The sequence below is a fragment of the Elephantulus edwardii genome, unplaced genomic scaffold (genome assembly GCF_000299155.1).
Source record: "Elephantulus edwardii isolate Elephantulus edwardi_28Jun2011 unplaced genomic scaffold, EleEdw1.0 scaffold00134, whole genome shotgun sequence".
In the NCBI taxonomy this organism is placed as follows: Eukaryota; Metazoa; Chordata; class Mammalia; order Macroscelidea; family Macroscelididae; genus Elephantulus; species Elephantulus edwardii.
In genome coordinates this window covers 1,423,416-1,441,626 of record NW_006399884.1, presented here as the reverse complement: position 1 = coordinate 1,441,626, position 18,211 = coordinate 1,423,416, and the positions used below count along the sequence as shown (strand labels likewise).

The following is an 18,211-nucleotide window of genomic DNA, read 5'->3' as shown; positions in this document are numbered from 1 at the left end:
AGTGTGTCCTAGAGAGGCTGAGACCAGGCTGCTCCTTGGAGGCAAGGATTCTGAAGCTTCGTCTAACATACATTGGGCATGTTGCCAGGAATGAACAGTCCTTAGAGGGGCTGCCATGCTTGGGAGGGCGGAGGGACAGTGCAAAAGAGGAAGACTCTCAATGAGATGAATTGACTCAGTGACTGGGGAAAGGCATGGGTAGGTGTGTAAGAGACAATAATGCTGGCTAAGGATAGGGCAGGGTTTAGAGCTGTTGTACATAGGGTTGCTATGAGTAGCTGGCGACTTGATAGACAGCATATAACAACAATAACCAGCAGTTTTTGACCTCTCATAGCTGGTTTTAACACAAACTGATTAAATGTATCCTGTAATCTCGGAAACAGATACAAAAGGATAAAATCGTGTGTTTTCTTGAAGTTAATGACATCATTTAAGAAAGAAGTCTGAGAGGCGGTTGGGAGCCACTTTGGGAAAAATGAGAAATCTAAGGTATCCTCACGTTTGGATGACACTATGTATTTATAGATTCTTTATAGATTTATTACTCTTTAGGCGACACAGCCTCTACTGGGGAATGATTTGAGATTTAAATCGATTATATATATATATATATATATCTCCTCTTCTCTCTCCAGAATAACTTTTCCTTTTAACTCTTCGAGATCCTGGGTGTCTATAAATAAATAAACCTTCATTCTCCCAACTCTCAAGAATCTTGCAGCTTCTGAACCAGAGAAAACTTTTTGAAAAGGGGGTGGCGAGCAGGAAAGAAAGGTGACCCAAGGCTCCGAAAGCGCGTTTGCGTTGCGTCTCTTTGGCGGCGGGCTGTGGCACGAGCGGGCCACCGTAGCCGCCCTCGCACAGACTGAAGCGCCGCGCGGAGCCACTGTCGGCGGGACTTCCGTGTTGGCGGGATTCTGAACGCTGCCATGGCTCAGACTGTGCAGAACGTTACACTGTCGCTCACCCTGCCCATCACATGCCACATTTGCCTGGGGAAGGTAATGGGTGATCCGGGGCACCGCAGCCTAAAGGGGCCGGGTGTGAAGTGGCGCGCTGGAGCGGTAGGCTGTCCCCGTGCGGGCCGGGAAGGAGCGCGAGGCTCCGCGAGGGGAGAATACGGTATAAGCCGCCCTCCCAGGCGCACGGAGGCCGCGTGCCGGGGGCGCGGCAGACGAGCGCGGCGGTGAGCAGGTTCCTGGGGGCGCCTTTAGAATGAGTAGGACCCCGTACTGGGGCTTGGGGGAGAGCGGCGCGGCGGAGCTGTCCTGGCCTCCCGCGGCCCGGCGTCTGCACGCGTGTCCGGGGCCCCTCGCGCCTGTTTTACGCCTCCCCCCCCCCGCCCCCCCGGTCTCGTGCTCCCCAGCGACGTGCGGAGGGCAGCGGCCCGCGAAGCACAGCCTCCGGGAGCCGAGCCTCCGCTGACGGCGCTCGCTGCAGCAGCCACACCGAGCCTGCGGGGCCTAAAGTACAGATCGGGGCGCCTTTCTCGTTTCCAAGAGCTTTTCCTTTTAAACCTGCCTTGGAGGATGACTTTTGCGCTGGTATTGGGCTCAAAAAGGTGGAAAGGAAGTAGTCCGGGGCTTGAATGATGTGTAGAATGAGAGCTGTCGTCTTTAATAACAAGAATGGGCCAGTGAATAGAATAGTCTGTCATTATGGTACCTGATGTGCTTGTGAAACAAAGTAGAGAAAGTGCTCTTGAATTAGAAAGGAACTTGTTACTATTGTAACCCTTCCTCTCGTCCCTTTCATTTCCATCAGTGCCTCCCTTTAGGTCGTGCTTAAGGAATATTTTCTCACCTAGGTTAAGATGAAATAAGATAAGAGAGAGTGTGCATGAACTGATTTCCACCCACTTACCCATATTTTTCTTAAAATTTGTCGTCTATCTCTGTGCGAACCCCAAGTGCTGACTGTGAAAGTACACCTGGAGTCTTAGAATCGAGAAATGCAGGCTTCACTGAGCAAGCATTTGAAACTCAACCAGTATGAGTATCTTTGGTGTTGATAGTGGTGTCTATGCATTAACTGAGTTCAAGAAGTAGTAAGTAGTGGGAAGCAGCTGTTAACTGCTCACAACATGAAGGAACAGCAAACGAGCAGATGTGCTGTCAGGACACTTAGGGGGTGGCTTGATCAATTCTGACTGGGTGAGGTCAAGGCAGAGACCTCTTGGAGCAAGGTGTTTGCCTGGGATTTTGCTACCTCTACTTACACTGTCCATGTTCCCATTGGAAGCAGGAGTGGCATCCACTTCCTAAACACGGCTCTGAAAACTCTATGAACTTTGAGAAACTGCAATAGTTTCAGAAAGGCTTCAGGTCTTTTGTTCATAGGGTCGCTGTGAGTCGTGCTCAACTCAGTCAACAACACAACAACGTTCTTTACATTTGACTTCTGATGTGACCTCTCAGAAGTAGTAAATTCTAACTAAGTTCGTTACCTCCACAGCTAAGCTTCAATCAGAAAAATCCAGGACGGATAGATGGTTACAAGTTATAAGGATTCACTGAAACAAAGTAGGACCACCATGACATTGAACACTTATTTTTTTTAATTAATTAATTTATTTTTCATTTCAGTGAACATGTACAGAGATTTTGGAATTCCATTCATTCATTGTTGCACCCTTCTCCCCGCCCACCCCACTTCCACCCCTTCCCCCCCTTTGCTCCTCTCCTTGAAAATCAAAAGAAAAACTCCCTCATTGGTACACAGTCCCTCCCCCCCACACACATCCCCCAACCCAAAATATAATCCACTCTGCAACCCTCATTCTGTACTCTTATGATAAACATAATGCCCTAAAATATAATACTTTTAAACTATTCTCTCCCCCATAGACTTCAGTGCAATAAACATAATTCACCCAGTTTTTCTCAGTCTTACCCCCACCCCGATGTCAGCCTCATTCTACAACAGTGGCACCATATAGCATTTGTCCCTTTGTGACTGAGATGACTCACTCAGCATAATGTCCTCCAGGGTCACCCATTTTGAATAATATTGCATGAGTTCCTTGTTTTTCTATGCAGCATAGTATTCCATTGTGCAAATATACCACAGCTTCTCTACCCATTTGTTTGTTGATGGGCACTTAGGTTGTTTCCAACTCCTTGCTATTGTAAACAAAGCCGTGATAAACATGGGTAAACATATATCTACTTGGATGTCATTTATAGTCTCTTTAGGGTATATTCCCAGTAGTGGAATTGCTGGGTCAAATGGTATCTTTATTTGCAACTTTTTGAGAAAGTGCCACATTGCTTTCCACAGTGGCTGCACCATTTTACACTCCCACCAACAGTGAATAATGGTTCCAGTCTCTCCACAACCTTGCCAGCATTTGTTGCTTGCTGTTCTGTTGAACTTTGCTAGTCTTACTGGGATGATATCTCATAGTTGTCTTGATTTGCATCTCTCTCAGAGCTAGGGATTTTGAACATTTCTTTATGTGCTTGTTGGCCATCTGAATGTCTTCCTTGGTGAAGTGTCTGTTCATATCCTGTGCCCATTTTTCAACTGGATCATTTACCTTTACCTTGGGTGCTCATGAACACTTAATTTTTTAATAGAAGCATGCTGCATCATCTCTCTCTCAGGAGATGATTTGTGAGTTTCAACCAAACCACCATCCTTTTTGGTTAGCAGCGCAATACTTCACTCATAGTTCCTTACTCATTTTATACTCATTATATCTAGTTAAAAGTTAATAGAATGTAGCTTGCAATTTTGTTGAAAATAATGTTCTTTTTTATTTCCCCAAACTTTCTGTGTTTAACAAAAATGATAATAACCTAATAGAGTGCAGTGATTTACTGATAACAGAATGTTTTGTGTGTGTTTACTGATTTCATTTTCACTTCACATCAGTACTCTGAGATAAAATGAATTTTCCACTTTTCTTATAAGGGAATTAAGGCTCAGAATCTGGCTTGGTTTAGTAAATTTCTGAAACAATCTTTGGAGCATGTCTACCAGCTCGCAGTTTGGTGTTTGCTGTACTGATTAGATTTATTCTACAGTACTAATCAAAATAATAAAGAAAAGGCATCCCATCACTACACTTAGAACTACTAGCTAAACATGAATAAACCAGAGCATTTTGAAAGTGTTTAGGAGTTGAAATTAATTTTAGAATGAATAGTTAATATAAATGAACATGATGGTAAATCTTTAAATGCATGAGATATTTTTATTTGGAGTATTTAAGTGTCAGAGTATTTAAGGTTGGCACAAAATAGAGCAGGGTTCAGGGCTGCTGTACTTAGGGTCGTTGTGAGTCACAGGCAACTCGATGACACATTACAACAGCAATTTAAGATTTGTATTCCATACAGTTAAACTTTCTTGCTGAAATGACTAGAAGTGAAATAAACCTTACAACCTGAGGTACCCAATCCCTTAAGTATATGCTATTGGTCATTAGGATTGTTATTGGAAGGTTCCTTCTTTCTCTTGTTTTTATCTACATTAATGCACCCACTCATTGCCGTTAAGAGCTGACGCTCCAGTGAGTTTTCAAATGTGATAAATTGGACAAGAGGAGACTGCCCATCTTTCTCCCTCAGAGTAGCTGGTGGATTCCAACTGCCTGCCTTTGAGTTGACAGTGCAACTCCTAACCCACTAAGCTGTAAGAGTTCCTTGTCACCTGTATTATTGATTTGACATGTTGAAAAGATAGGGCTAAGGGCAAAGCCATCACTAGAAGGACTTTCAGAAGGGCAGAAGAATTGTTTTTTAGTATAATTGCCAGTCTATAGTGAATTTGCTTTTCCTGCCAACCCTCCTGAGCTCTGGTGGCCCAGTTGTAAGAAATCACACTGCCAACCCAAGTCACATGATTTGGATCCAGCAGATGTCCAAGAGGAGAAAAATCAACAGTCTCTTCCTGTGTGATTTATATCCCCTGAAAACCCACTGGAGGGTCACCTATGAGTCAGTTCCAATTCGATGGTACACAGCAACAACCCTTCTGGGATATTAGGAGGATTACCAAGTATTCAATAATAAAAATCTTCCCCACTGGGGTACGTTGTCAATCATTCTTCATGGACAGAGCCAGTCAGCCTGTGATTCTTCTGTAGTATTTTGGAAAGTTAAATGAAGTTTATTTTTTTTTTTAATTTTTTATTTTTTTTTTAGTTTGGTAGTGGCCATTGACCTTTTACTCCTGAAGACACCTTTGGGAACATTATCTCAATCTTTCATTTAAGCTCATTAAGATTGTCTTATAGTAATTTTGTAATATACAAGGCATTGTGCCTGGTGCTACAAGTGGAAACAAAAACCAAGAATGAGCAGTTGTGAAGCTCTTTGTCAATGGGAATGACCACTCTCCAGAGAGGAGTTTCTCAACCCATGTGACTCAAGTGGAAGAATGAGCAATAAGGCTCCAGCTGACCTATATATAATAGCCACGAGCGAGAGCAAGAAATAAGTATAATGTGGAAAAAAGAAAAAAATGAACAGGACACTGCCCGGTCCCTGCCTCCAAGGAGTCTGTAATTCAGTAGGGAAGGCAGATTATAAACCATCTTCTGCATACAGGCCAAATCAGAAAGAAGTGCGCATTAAGTAACTGCACAGGGTATACTTTCTGGGAATCAGAAAGTGGCTTAGTTATTTCTAAAAAGGATTAGCAAAGGCCTTGTAGAGAATGTAGGGCCCTCTAAAGACCTTAGGGACTTGTGCGACTCATTCAAAGATCATTCCTTTGGCAATTCAAATCCACCATTGGCTCCTGAGGGATGGGATGGGGGCGGGAGGGATAGACAGTGTCTTCCTTAGGTGATTTACAGCCTCAAAACTCAATGGAGAGGGTCAGCTTTGAAGGGATTCAGACTCTGGCAAGGAATGAGTGATGAGAAGGTAGCATTTGATTTGCATCTTAAAAAAAAGGGAAGAATTAGGTTTTTATTGTATGGGGAGTGGAAAGAAGCCCTCAGGACATTATTAAACAATGTGTGCAGTAAAGTCAGAATCTACTCCTAGTTGTTCCTTTAGAGGGTTTTCAGAGGCTATAAATCACATGGGAGGGGACTGCCCATCTTTCTTCAGAGGAGCAGCCAGTGGATTCCATCTGCCTGCCTTTGGGTTGGCAGTGCATCTCCTTATCCCCTCGGCCACCAGAGCTCCCATTAAACTAGAATGTAGGTCAGCCTCACTGCAGTTAACTGGGTTCAGACTGGTACTGTTACCCTCTGTTGAGTTTCCCAGGCCGTAAATTACAAGGAAGGGGATTGCACATTTTTTTTTCTCCCTTGGAGTCAGTGGTGGTTTCACCCTGTCTGAGATGTGAGAGCTTTTGGTTATGAGTATAATTCGCTCTGCCACTGAACTTCTCAGACTAAGAGGTAAACATGGAGCCTCCACATCCATATTCTTTTTAGTGAATGTCAGGTTAAGGGGAATGCCAGTTTCTCTTTTTAAAACTCAAGTGCAAGGAAAGAGCATTGCTGCTTTGTGAGTGAGAGATGAAACAAAGCTGCTGATGCATAAAAGTTAGCTCTGAAAAGAGCTTAGATGGTACACTGAGAAGAGTTAAAAGCAAAGAAACTTGGGAAGCAAACAGGGATAAAGACTGATGGCCCAAATTCTTTATAGGGATGACAGAGGAAAAGAAGGGACCCATGATGGCTGAAGGAGCATCTGAAAGTAGATTTGCTGGATGATGACATCCTGTAAGTTTAATTGGGTATGGTTTTTTAAGAGATTGAGTTTGTTAACAGCTTTAGTTTGCTAGGCTCCACAATCAGCACTCTTGGTACCAGCAGCCAGGAAATCAAAAGATGAATTGCATTGGGAAAGTCTGATGTCAGGAACTCTCCAGAGAACTGAAGAGCAATGACATCAGTCTGGAAACTAAGGTGAACCTGATCCAGGCCATAATCTTCGCAGTTGCTTGCTGTGTGTCAGAAAGCTGGACAGACTAGGAATGATAGAAAGAGAGTTGATGCTTTTGTGCTGTAGTGCTGAAGAAGAGTATTAAATATACCATAGACTGCCAGGAGAACAAAGAGTTTCATCCTGGAGAGGGTGAAACCAGGCTTCTCCTTGGAGGCAAGGATTCTGAGGCTTTGTCTGACATACTTTGGGCATGTTGCAAGGAGGGACTAGTAGTCCTTGTAGAGGAACATCATGCTTGCAAGGGTGAAGGGGCAACAAAAGAAAGAATGACCATTGGTGAGATAAATTGATATAGTGACTGGGGTAATGAGGGTAAATGTGTCAGAGACAATAAGGTTAGCACAGAATAGAACAGGTTTCAGGGCTATTGTACTTAGGGTCACTGTGAGTTGCAAGGGACTCAACGGCACATAATAACAACAAATATATCAGTGCATCTTAAAACTTATGGCTTCTTGGGCATGATACACGAGAACAGGTTTGATAACAGATTAGGTCATGAGAAGAGGTAAAAAAGCAGCCAAGTGTTGAAGTGCTGGTGTCTTTCACTAACTTAGATGTGCGGAAGGAGAAATGGATGTGTCTAAAAGACTTGAGTTTCGTTTTGGATTTATTCTTTTCAGATACAGTCCCCATAAGGAAATGGTAATGTCATTTTTCTCCCAAATTACCACATAGAAGTCTCTGCACTAAGTTCTTTCTGTCTATTACCTTGTTTAATTTTCTGACAATTCCTAAATGGAAAGGGTACTAGGTTGCCACCGTTTTCAAGGAAACTGATGCCCAGTGCAACTAAATGCTTATCCAAAGTTAAGCAGCTCAGTAAGTAGCTGTGCTGAGATTGACCTGGGTTTGTCTGTTGAAACCCTTATTCTGCTCCTTAAAGTCTGGTTACAGGAAAATCAGGACATTGTCAGCATAGACCATGTGTTAAAAACCTTGTGACTCCTGAGACTAAGGCAGAACAGTGAGAGCAAGACACGTTGTCCCTGCATGCTGCATAGTATTCCATTGTATGAATGTACCATAATTTCTTAATCCATTAGTTTGTGGTTGGACATCTGGGCTGTTTCCATGTTCTTGTGATGGTGAATGGTGAATAATGCAGCTATGAACATTGGTGTACAAGTCTCTCTGCCCCAGTTCTCATTTTCTCAGGCTATATTTCAAGTAGTAGAATAACTGGGTCATATGGAATTTCTGTGTTCAGCTTTTTGAGGAAGCGCCAAACTACCTTCCAGAATGGTTGTACCATTATCCCGTCAACAATGTAATGTATAAGAGTTCCTTTCCCGCCACATCTTCTCTGACATTTATTACTTGCTGTCCTGTTCAACTTTGCCACTGTTAACTGGAATGAGATGGTACCTCATTGTGGTTTTGATTTGCATCTCTCTTATTGCTAATGTTTTTGAGCATTTCTTCAATGTTTCTGTTTGCACACAAGAGCAATGATTTTGTAAAGTATTACCTAACTTGAGAGGGACTAGAGAGCATTATGCTGAGTGAACTAACTCAGTCCCAAAAGGACAAATACTGTATAAAACCATTATTGTAGAATTAGTATAAGGATCCAAGGGGGATGGGGGAGGGTAGAAGCAGAGGGATGAGAATGTGCAGGGGGAAGGGGAATTAATCATGGAGTTGTACAATTTTATGGGTGGGGTGTGAGAGAAATTGGAAGAATCTGTTCTGGAAAATAATGCATTTGAATTTTGTAAATAAACTGGTATTATTAAAAAATAAAACAAGATATCCCAAGGACAAAACAATAGAGAAAGCAGTTGTACTCTATTGACTATAAACATCTCCCTCTTTTTTTTTTGTTAATTGAGGTTATCTAGGATATTGTGTTTTATGTGGATTCACAGTCAACACCCATGGTAACAGTAGTCAAGAAGTGAAGCGATCTCTTGCAAAAGACTTTGTGTGCAGTCCTGTGTGTCTCAGAAGTCTCTTTTTATTCTTTTGTTGTTTTTGTTTTTTCCAAAAATAATCTTTCTCTTTACTGGTGGATCTTTTTTCTGTTTTCTTTGAATTAAAGTTTACGAGTCATGCAGAGTTTTTCAGTCACTCATAACATGTTTTAGAACATTAATTGCATTTTTTAAAATTTTATTAGTGTGTGTGTGTGTGTGTGTGTGTGTGTGTGTGTACTGTCAAATTGCATCTGACTGGTGCAGGAGGAGATTGTCTCTCCTTCTCCAGCAGAGCATCTGGTGGATTTGAACCATGCACCTCTGGGATTGCAATACAACTTCTTGTCACTAAGCCACCAGAATTCCATTAATTGCATTTTATGAACGTAATTAATTATGATACCTGCACATGTATTGCCTTTCCCTTCACCCAGCTGACCTATTTATTTTTACTCCCTTCTCATTCATGATTAACATTCAAAAATTATTCTGTGTGTAACCTTTTCCTTCACTTTTTATACTAGTGGTCTTATACCATAATGGTCCTTTTGTGACTGACTTCATTTAGGATAATATGCTTTTAGATGCAACCATGTTAAACAGTGTTTCATAAATTTTTTATTAGGTCTTGGTTTGGCCGGGTGTGTGTTTTTTCCAGTGTTGCATAGTGCTCCACTGTATGAATGTACCATCATTTCTTTATCCTTTTGTTCACTGATGGACACTTACTTTGTTTCCATTTCTGCTACTGTAAATAATGCTGCAGTAAACATGGTTACAAGTGTTAGTTTGTGTTGCAACTCTTATTCCTTCAGGATATTACACACCTACTAGTGGGATTGCTCTGGTAGCTTAGTTGTAAGGAATTGTGCTTCCAACCCAAAGATACGATGTTTGAATCTGCCAGCTGCTTTATGGGAGAAAGATGGACAGCCCCCTCCCTTGCAATTTATGGTCTCCAAAACCCCCTAGAGGGGCAGCTGTAGGTCAGTCCCAATTCAATGGCAGTAAGTTTGAATTTTGGGTTTTCTTTATTTTTGTAACCATGTATGAAACCTGCCCCTTACTGGTTTTTTCATCAGAGTAAATTGTACCACCAATCACTGAGTTGTTCAAAGCCCTTTTTGTGGGAGCACATTCATAGAAAATATAGGTTGCCTCTAAGTGTACTTCTAATAGGGGAAATTTGTGGAAGGTAGAAGCACCTTGGATCCTCTTAAATAATAAACATGCTTATTTCATGAGTATTTGCTTTCGTTCATTTCCAAATGAGTTAAGAATAAAGCCATTGCTTTAAAAGTAGATGCTAAGTTCAGGGAGTTAGTTCTTCTTGCTTTAGCTGAACTTCTTCATTTGGTGATGTATGTACTTTTAAGAATATGGTATGTGCTTGGGGTAGGTGGAAGCTAAAAATAGACAACATTGTCTTCCTGATGCTTTGTTTAATTATTTTAACAGGTTTTGTATAAGGGCCTTCTTTTAGGTGATATGGAACTTTCTCAAAAAGTTGGAAATAGAAATACCATTTGACCCAGCAATTCCACTACTGGGAAAACACCCTAAAGAAACCAGAACTATCACCCAGCAGATATATGCACAGCCATGTTTGTTGTTCACAATAGCAAAGAGATGGAAACAACACAAGTTCTCATCAACAAACAAATGGACAGAGAAACTCTGGTATATTCACACAATGGAATATGATGCAGCATTGAAAAACAAGGAACTCATGAAATATTATACAAAATGGGTGACCCTGGAGGACAATATGCTGAGTGAAATACCTTGGTCACAAAAGGACACACACCGCATAATGCCACTCTTATAAAACAGGGCTCACTTGGGGGTGGGGGGAAAACAAACTAAGAACAGAGGAGATAAATAATGTACAGGGCATTGAAACAGATGAGGCAGAGAACTGCTTAAATGGAGTATATGATTAGGTATTATTTGCATGACAATAGTCCAGAAAAACAGCTGCATAGTAAAGTGGAGGGGGAGGGTATTGTATATCAGTGAAAGATTTTTTTTTCCCAAAGAGAAAAGTGAACTAGAGAGGAGAAGGGTGGGCAGGGAGGAAAATACGCAACAATGAATAAATCTGTCTTCTCTATAAACTTAATAAACTCAATTAAAAAAAATAGAATCTGATCTACTTCCAACAAAAAAGGCCTTTTTTTTAAAAAAAAAAAAGGGCTTAATAACGTAAAAGTAGAATTGAAATGCTCGAGAATATACAGGTATGTGTTGCTTACTGTCCACAATTAAAAGCAATCACATTTATTGTTAATCTAGTAAGAACCTACTCATAGCTGATCCTCGAGTGGATTTTCCAAGGCTATAGAACTACCAGATGTGCAGGCTGGATTTAGAAGAGGTCGTGGTACTAGGGATATTATAGCTAATGTTAGATGGATCTTGGCAGAAAGCAAAGAATACCAGAAGAATGTCTATCTGTGCTTCATTGACTATGTAAAGGCTTTTGACAGTGTGGATCACAACAAGCTATGGCTGACTCGGAGAAGAATGGGAATCCCAGAACATTTGGTTGTGCTTATGTATAAAACCTATTCTTGGACCAAGAGGAAGTCATCAGAACAGAGCAAGGAGCCACTACATGGTTCAAAATCAAGAAGGGGGTCTGTCAGGGATGCATTTTGTCTCCATACCTTTTCAATCTGTATGCAGAACAGATTATCTGAGACGCTGGGCTATATGAGGAGGAATGTGGCATCAGGATTGGTAGAAGAATCGTCAACAACCTGCGTTATGCAGATGGCACAACCCTGCTTGCTGAAACTGAGGAGGACCTAAAGTGCTTGCTGCAGAAAGTCAAGGACTGCAGCCTTCAATATGAATCGAAGCTCAACATCAAGAAAACAAAGATTCTCACCACTGTGCTATTGACAGCATCAGTATGGATGGTGAAGAGATTGAGATAGTTAACAGTTTTAGTTTACTTGGTTCCACAGTCAACACTCTTGGTAACAACAACCAGGAAATCAAGATACGAATCACACTGGGAAAGTCCGCTGTGAGGGACCTCTCAAGAGTACTGAAGATCAATGACGTCAGGCTGGAGACTAAGGTTCGCCTGATCCGGGCTATAGTCTTCGCAATTACATGCTATGAATCAGAGAGCTGGACAGTGAATAGGGATGATAGAGAATTGATGCCTTTGAGCTGTGGTGCTGGAGAAGAGTGTTGAATATACCATGGACTGCTAGGAGAACAAACAGGTGTGTCCTGCAGAGGGTGAAGCCGGGCTGCTCCTTGGAGGCAAGGATTCCGAAGCTTCGTCCAACATACTTTGGGCATGTTGCAAGGAGGAACTGGTCCTTGGAGAGGGACGGCACAGGAGAGGAAGACCCTTGATGAGATGGATCGATTCTGTGATGAGGTGGTGAAATGAGTGTCGGAAATGGCAAGGTTGGCACAGGACAGAGCAGCGTTTAGGGCTCTTGTACATAGGGTCGCTGTGAGTCGCAGGTGACTCAATGGCACATAACAACATAGCAAGTGAGGAGATTGGCAGTCTTTCTCCCTCGGTGCTGCTGGTAGATTTGATCTACCAGAGAGACACCGCCACTGGGTGAGCAACGCAGTTCTCTATAGAGTCGGCCATCAGTACATTCTGGGAAATAGAATGTTACATGATGTGGATGCTGTGCAAGCACCTGTGTCCTCTGGACATTGGCCAGGGACTGTTTTCAGGCTTCAGGTGAACACTGCGCTGGGTCCCTCCCAGCTGTCATTGCCTTCTGCTGTGCTAACTGTAGGGGAGGCCAGCTTGCTTATGAGAACCTGTGGAGGGAGAAGGACATGGTGGGCCAGCAGCATCCGAATCTGGACTGAGCCATCCGAGGCAAGTACCTTTCCTTTGGTGGCCTAAGGACCACACCAGGAGAATCCACCAAGTCTGAAGAGCTAAGTTTGAAACTCAGCTTCTATCATTGCCAATTATGGAGCTGGCTTTCAGCTCCTTTTGACAACTAAGTAGAAGTTGGACTCTACACTCGAGATAAAAGTCTGGTGTCATGGCATTCAGGTACTTGAGGGGCCTGGTACATGTATTCAGTTGGATGTTAAGAGACACATACCTGTATTATGGACATGGCTTCACAATCACATGACTTCTTAAGAAACAGAGATTTCAGGCTTGTTATCTGCCATTTAAGGGGCTCTGGTGTATTATGCTTTTACCAAAATGTTGACTGTCTCACATGGTTTTAATCCTTCAGTGAATCTGCAGGTGAAAGTCTCCTCCCTTTAACTTTGCAGCCTCGGAAACCTGCCGGAAGGTTGCTTTCGGTTAGAATGGGTTCAGTGGCAGTGGGTACGAGATTGGCATTTCTGCCACATGAGATTTGGAATACCCTAGAGATAGCATTCGCCTGCTGGTGCTGCTGCTCCAAGAGGTTGAGAAGCGGTGCTTCATGTTTTTAGGTTTTTATGAATCCTATCAAACCTGTTGAACAGAATAAGTTGCAATTCGATCTCTCTTAAAGTCTAAATCCATTCTGGACTGTGTTCTTCGTTTAAGGTGTTTTTTTAAATTTCTTGAGTTTTATGTTTGTTTTAACATCATAATCAAGAGAGGTCTGGTAGTGCAGTCTTGAAGGCATTATGTTGCTAACCTCAAAGTGGTGCCTCTCTGGGTGGTTCAAATTTACTAATGTCTCTGCAGGAGAAAAATGAAGAGTCTCCTCTGTGTGATTTACAGCCTTCAAAAACCTGCAGAGGGATCAGCTATGAGTAGGTTCATACCCCGCAAAAATGAGTTTGGAGAAGTGAGTATTCATAGTGAAGGGAGTACCAAAATGTTTGGAAAGTTAGACTGAGAGAAAGAAATCTTTGCAACCAGGACTCAATGATTGTGTTTGTCCTGCTCATGCAGCTGCCATTTCACTGGAGCTAGGGGCTCCTTTCAAGTTCATGAATACTAAAGGTGCTCCTTGGAGGCAAGGTTTTGAGACTCTGTCTTATATACTTCGGACATGTTGCCAGGAGGGACCAGTCCTTGAAAAAGGACATCATGCTTGGAAGGGTGGAAGAATAGAACAAGAGAGAAAGACAGAGATGAGATGCATTGACACACTAACTGGGATAATGGTGATAGGTGAGTCAGAGATTAGCTCAGGGTAGAGCAGGATTCGAAGCTGTTGTGCATACAGCTGCTTTGACAGCACATAATAGCAAAGCAGTGAAGTGTTTCTCTGAGAAAAGTTGTTTTGTGGTGGCCTGTCTTTTCATTCTATACTTCCTCCCCTTACTTGTCTAGTCTTCTAGACTCCACTACAAGAGAGCTCTACAGTGATGATGTTAGTCATGCTGGGACCAAAAAAAAAAAAAACAATGAAGATGACTGAAGTGTTTTGAATCTCAGAGTGAAAGTATCATGTATACAAAATGAAAGAAAGCTCAAGAATTTCTGTGTGCTTTTTTTTCTTTTTCTTTCTAAAGTGCTGTTTGACAAGTTTGCCTGCTAATTGAATATTAAATGCTGTCTTAGCAGTAGTCATTTCATTCAACAAAATTATGTTGCTTGGTTGATTAGACATGGGATAGGGCAGGGCTCAGATCTGTTGTTCATAGGGATAGGGACGCTGCGAGTTTTAGTGGACTTGGCTGGTGCCTAACAGCAGTAGTACCATATGCTCTACTAAGAGCCAGGGTGTTAGGAATGGATGAGATTAAAGTTCTCTGCAGTGTTCTAATAGAGGAGACAATAAATTTGTAAGAAATGGCTAGCAAAAAACTCCACAAACCAGGTAGCATCAGGTAGTGTAAATTCTATGAAGAAAGCCAAAGCAACTGCTTTCTTTTCTCTCTTCCCCTGAAAGTATAACTATCCTGTCAAAACACTCAGGTAACTCTGAGCAGCCATCACGTTTCTTTATGCCTTTTTTTCCTTATCTGTAAAATATACTTATCCTGTGTACCTCCTAGGGTTATAGTAAATAAGAGAGATAATGCATGTAAAGTAGACCTTTTGTAAAATATAAGACTAATAAAGTATTATTTATATTTGCTTAAATGGAGCTGAAGGTTTGTGTATTTGATATTTGTCAGTCTTTCTGTGAGCATTGTTTGATGTATAGATTATAAACCGTTTAAAAGGGTGGCTTGTGTCTTTGGGGATTGTTTTAGCTTTTATATGTCTTAGATTTGTGAAAATTTCTAGTAAATCATTGCATAATATAATGGAATGAATAAAGAGAAGCGTAAGATGAACACTTAGTTGGAAAATACTTGGCATAAATTGTCCCAGCCTCAGTGGAATAAACATTTTCTTTTTGCCCAAGAGTGTGGTTATTGATAAAAAGGGAAAATTCTCTCATATGTTAAAAGTCCCCATCTCTGTGTTTACTGTTTCCACTAGTAACTTCTGTGTGGAACATTCCATTTATTCCATTTATTAAAAGAAACAGTACTTTTGTAAAACTTGGACATTTTACATCTAAAGCACTTTCTCTCTGATATTTTAATGAAGCAATTTATTTGCTTTCCACTAACTTGTACTGGACTTCTCGTTATTTCTGTACTAAAAGTAATGTTTGTTTTTTTCAAGGTTCGCCAGCCTGTCATATGCATCAACAGCCATGTATTCTGTTCAGTTTGTATCGATTTGTGGTTGAAGAATAACAGTCAGTGTCCAGCATGCAGAGTCCCGATCACTCCTGATAATCCTTGCAAAGAGATTATCGGTAAGGGCCCATCTTATATATACACACAGAAGTGGACTTGACATTATCTCCAAATTATGTATATTTTGAGAAAGTTGGAAATAGAGACTCTTCAGTGATTTGGCCAACATACTGGATGGATTAGTAATTTGAATCATGTATAGGTGGAGAAACTGGGGGACACTAACCATTAAGAGATCAACTCAGAGCCCCGTAGAGTTTACATTCTCGGAGAGGATGTGCCTGTGGGTCAAAATATTAAAAGTTTAAAGCAGTGGATCCTAAGGCCCAGTAAAACATTCAGGGAAGTTCACCTAGAGCACTACATGAGGTGGGCACCTGGCGAGAAAAACCTATCTGATGAAGATCAGGAAAGCCCTTTCATGCATAGGAAATGGCTTGAACTAAGACTAGGAAAACATGACACGTTTTGCAAATGGTTAATAATCTGACATGGATCTGACTACTGAAAAGGTAAATTTAGCCTTCAGTGTACTAATCCTGGAGTGACAGTCTAAATCAGGCACTTGCTTTTCAGATGTGAAGAAGGATAAGGTGAACATAATGGTTTTGAGCAAGGGAGAATAGACTTTTGGAGTCTCACTTGGTTAGCGATCTAGATTGTGCTGTAAGGGGAGAGAGAGGATGTGAGATAAACAATTATTTCAGCATGGAGTAAAGGTGGAAAAGAATCATCAGTGACACACAGCATAGATAAGAGGGGGAGTAAAACTTAAACTAGGGGATCTTTGGTAAAGAACACATTTAAAGAGCCTTTTAGTTTACACTTTTTCATTATGCTCATGTAAGTTAGGAAGCTCTCCTGGCATAGTCAGTAGGGAATTGCACTGTCAACCCAAAGGCTGCACCTATCTGCCACATCAAAGCCACAGGAGAATGAAGAGCAATCACCTCCTGTGCTATTTACAGCCTGGAAACCCTGCTACCTGCTCAGCTGTGAGTTATTTCTGACTCAACAGCAGTGAGTTGAGTTACTGTTCATACATGTTAGTTCTCCTAGATTATGACACTAAAATTATTTTTGTTTCTGTTTTAGGAGAAGTTGAAAGAATATCTCAAACCAATTGTGTGTAGAAAATACCTTTAAGAATATGTAATAGTCCTAAATTGTTATTTGAAACTGTCAAGTTGGAACCAGTTCATAGCTGACCCTCCAGTGCGTTTTCAGAGGCAGTAGATCTTTTTCCTGCAAAACAGCTGCTTTGGCATTGTCTGCCTTTGGATTGTCAGTGCAACTCCTCACCACTAGGCTACCAGGGTCATGTAGTCCCAAATTAAACCATTAAAATAGTCCGAAATAAAGAGAAATGGACATAAATATGAGTTTTACAGTGGAAATGAAAGAAAGTAGATATGTGCTAAAGGCAGGCGAAGAACTGGTTGGACTTTGACCTTTCTGTCTCCAGTTTTTTAACTATACTAAAATTTTATAAGGATGCAAGTCTTTTTAATAGAATGTGAGCTTTAATGACTCAGATAATTTAATTGTTTTCCCCAAAATTCTTCTCAAATCCCTTTTCATGCCTTCATTCATTCATATCTATGTAACATTTCAGAAATGCTATCAAATGAAATAGTTCATCATCTTTGCATTTGGATCGAAGGTCCTGAAGAACTGTGTATGGCTTTGCTTTCATGATGCCACAAGATACAAAGGAAAATAGGGCAACCACAGGATAAGTGAAGAGCTTCAAGGAAGTATTCATTTTGAGGGTATTTGTAATAAGTCTTTATGGGCATACCATTAACATGCACTTGTAATTCATTATAATTGGGCTGCTAGAATTAGTGAAAAGACCCACTAATCTTTACAGGTATATTTGAATACCTGCTTGGTCTTATTTTTTAACAATTGTCTAGTATCTGCCTTCATGGAATTTACTATAATAAAATACACATAGGTAAGTGAATATGTATATATTTTACTGAAGGTATTTCTTATGTTATTTGATTCTTATTTATAGGTGGAACAAGTGAAAGTGAGCCTATGCTGAGTCATACAGTTAGAAAACACCTTCGGAAAACTAGACTTGAATTACTCCACAAAGAATATGAGGTAAATGATAATTAATGTTTAAATTATATCAGCATTGAATTCAAGGGAAGAGTGAACCAACTCAGTCCTCAGACTTTTTAGAGTAAATATCTAATGAAATCTTATTTTTAAAAAATGCCATTTTAAAGTAACTTTTCCCCTTCTCCCATATAAAATAGTAGAATGAATTTCCTCCCCTTTCCTTTTGTCATTGCACAAGCCCTCATGACCGTAGAGTCAGAACCAGCTTACATGCTGAACCTCCAGGACGTTTTGGGTTTTCGGAAGGCTGTAAATCACACTGAAGGGGATTGTCCATCTTGCCCCTGAGGAGCCGCTGGTCACCGCCACCAGCACTCCCTTCAGTCTTACAAAAGGAGGGTGTAGGATTTGAGAGAAAAGGAATGGGTGGAAGCATTGTCTTTGATTTAAATTTGTTGTTATTGTTGCTATGTGCCGTCGAGTCATTTGCAACTCATAGCGACCCTGTGTACAACAGCCCTAAACCGTGCTTTATCCTGTGCCAATCTCATTGCCCCTGACAAACCCATCCCGAGTACCCCAGTCACTGAATCAGTCCACCTCATAGAGGGTCTTCCCCTCCTGCGCTGTCCCTCCACTCTACCCAGCATG

At 41.3% G+C, this 18,211-nt stretch overlaps 1 protein-coding gene across 1 annotated transcript in view; it reads left to right on the top strand.

Moving 5' to 3' along the window:
* The first annotated feature begins 897 nt into the window (after nt 1-897).
* The window catches only part of RNF219 (ring finger protein 219), a 70,960-nt gene continuing 53,646 nt past the window's right edge, over nt 898-18,211 (top strand). Inside the window, exons 1-3 of the mRNA XM_006894058.1 lie at nt 898-1,004; nt 15,408-15,543; nt 17,508-17,599. Coding sequence (XP_006894120.1) covers nt 933-1,004; nt 15,408-15,543; nt 17,508-17,599 — 300 coding nt within the window. The 5' untranslated portion in view covers nt 898-932. The remainder of the gene's footprint in view (nt 1,005-15,407; nt 15,544-17,507; nt 17,600-18,211) is intronic.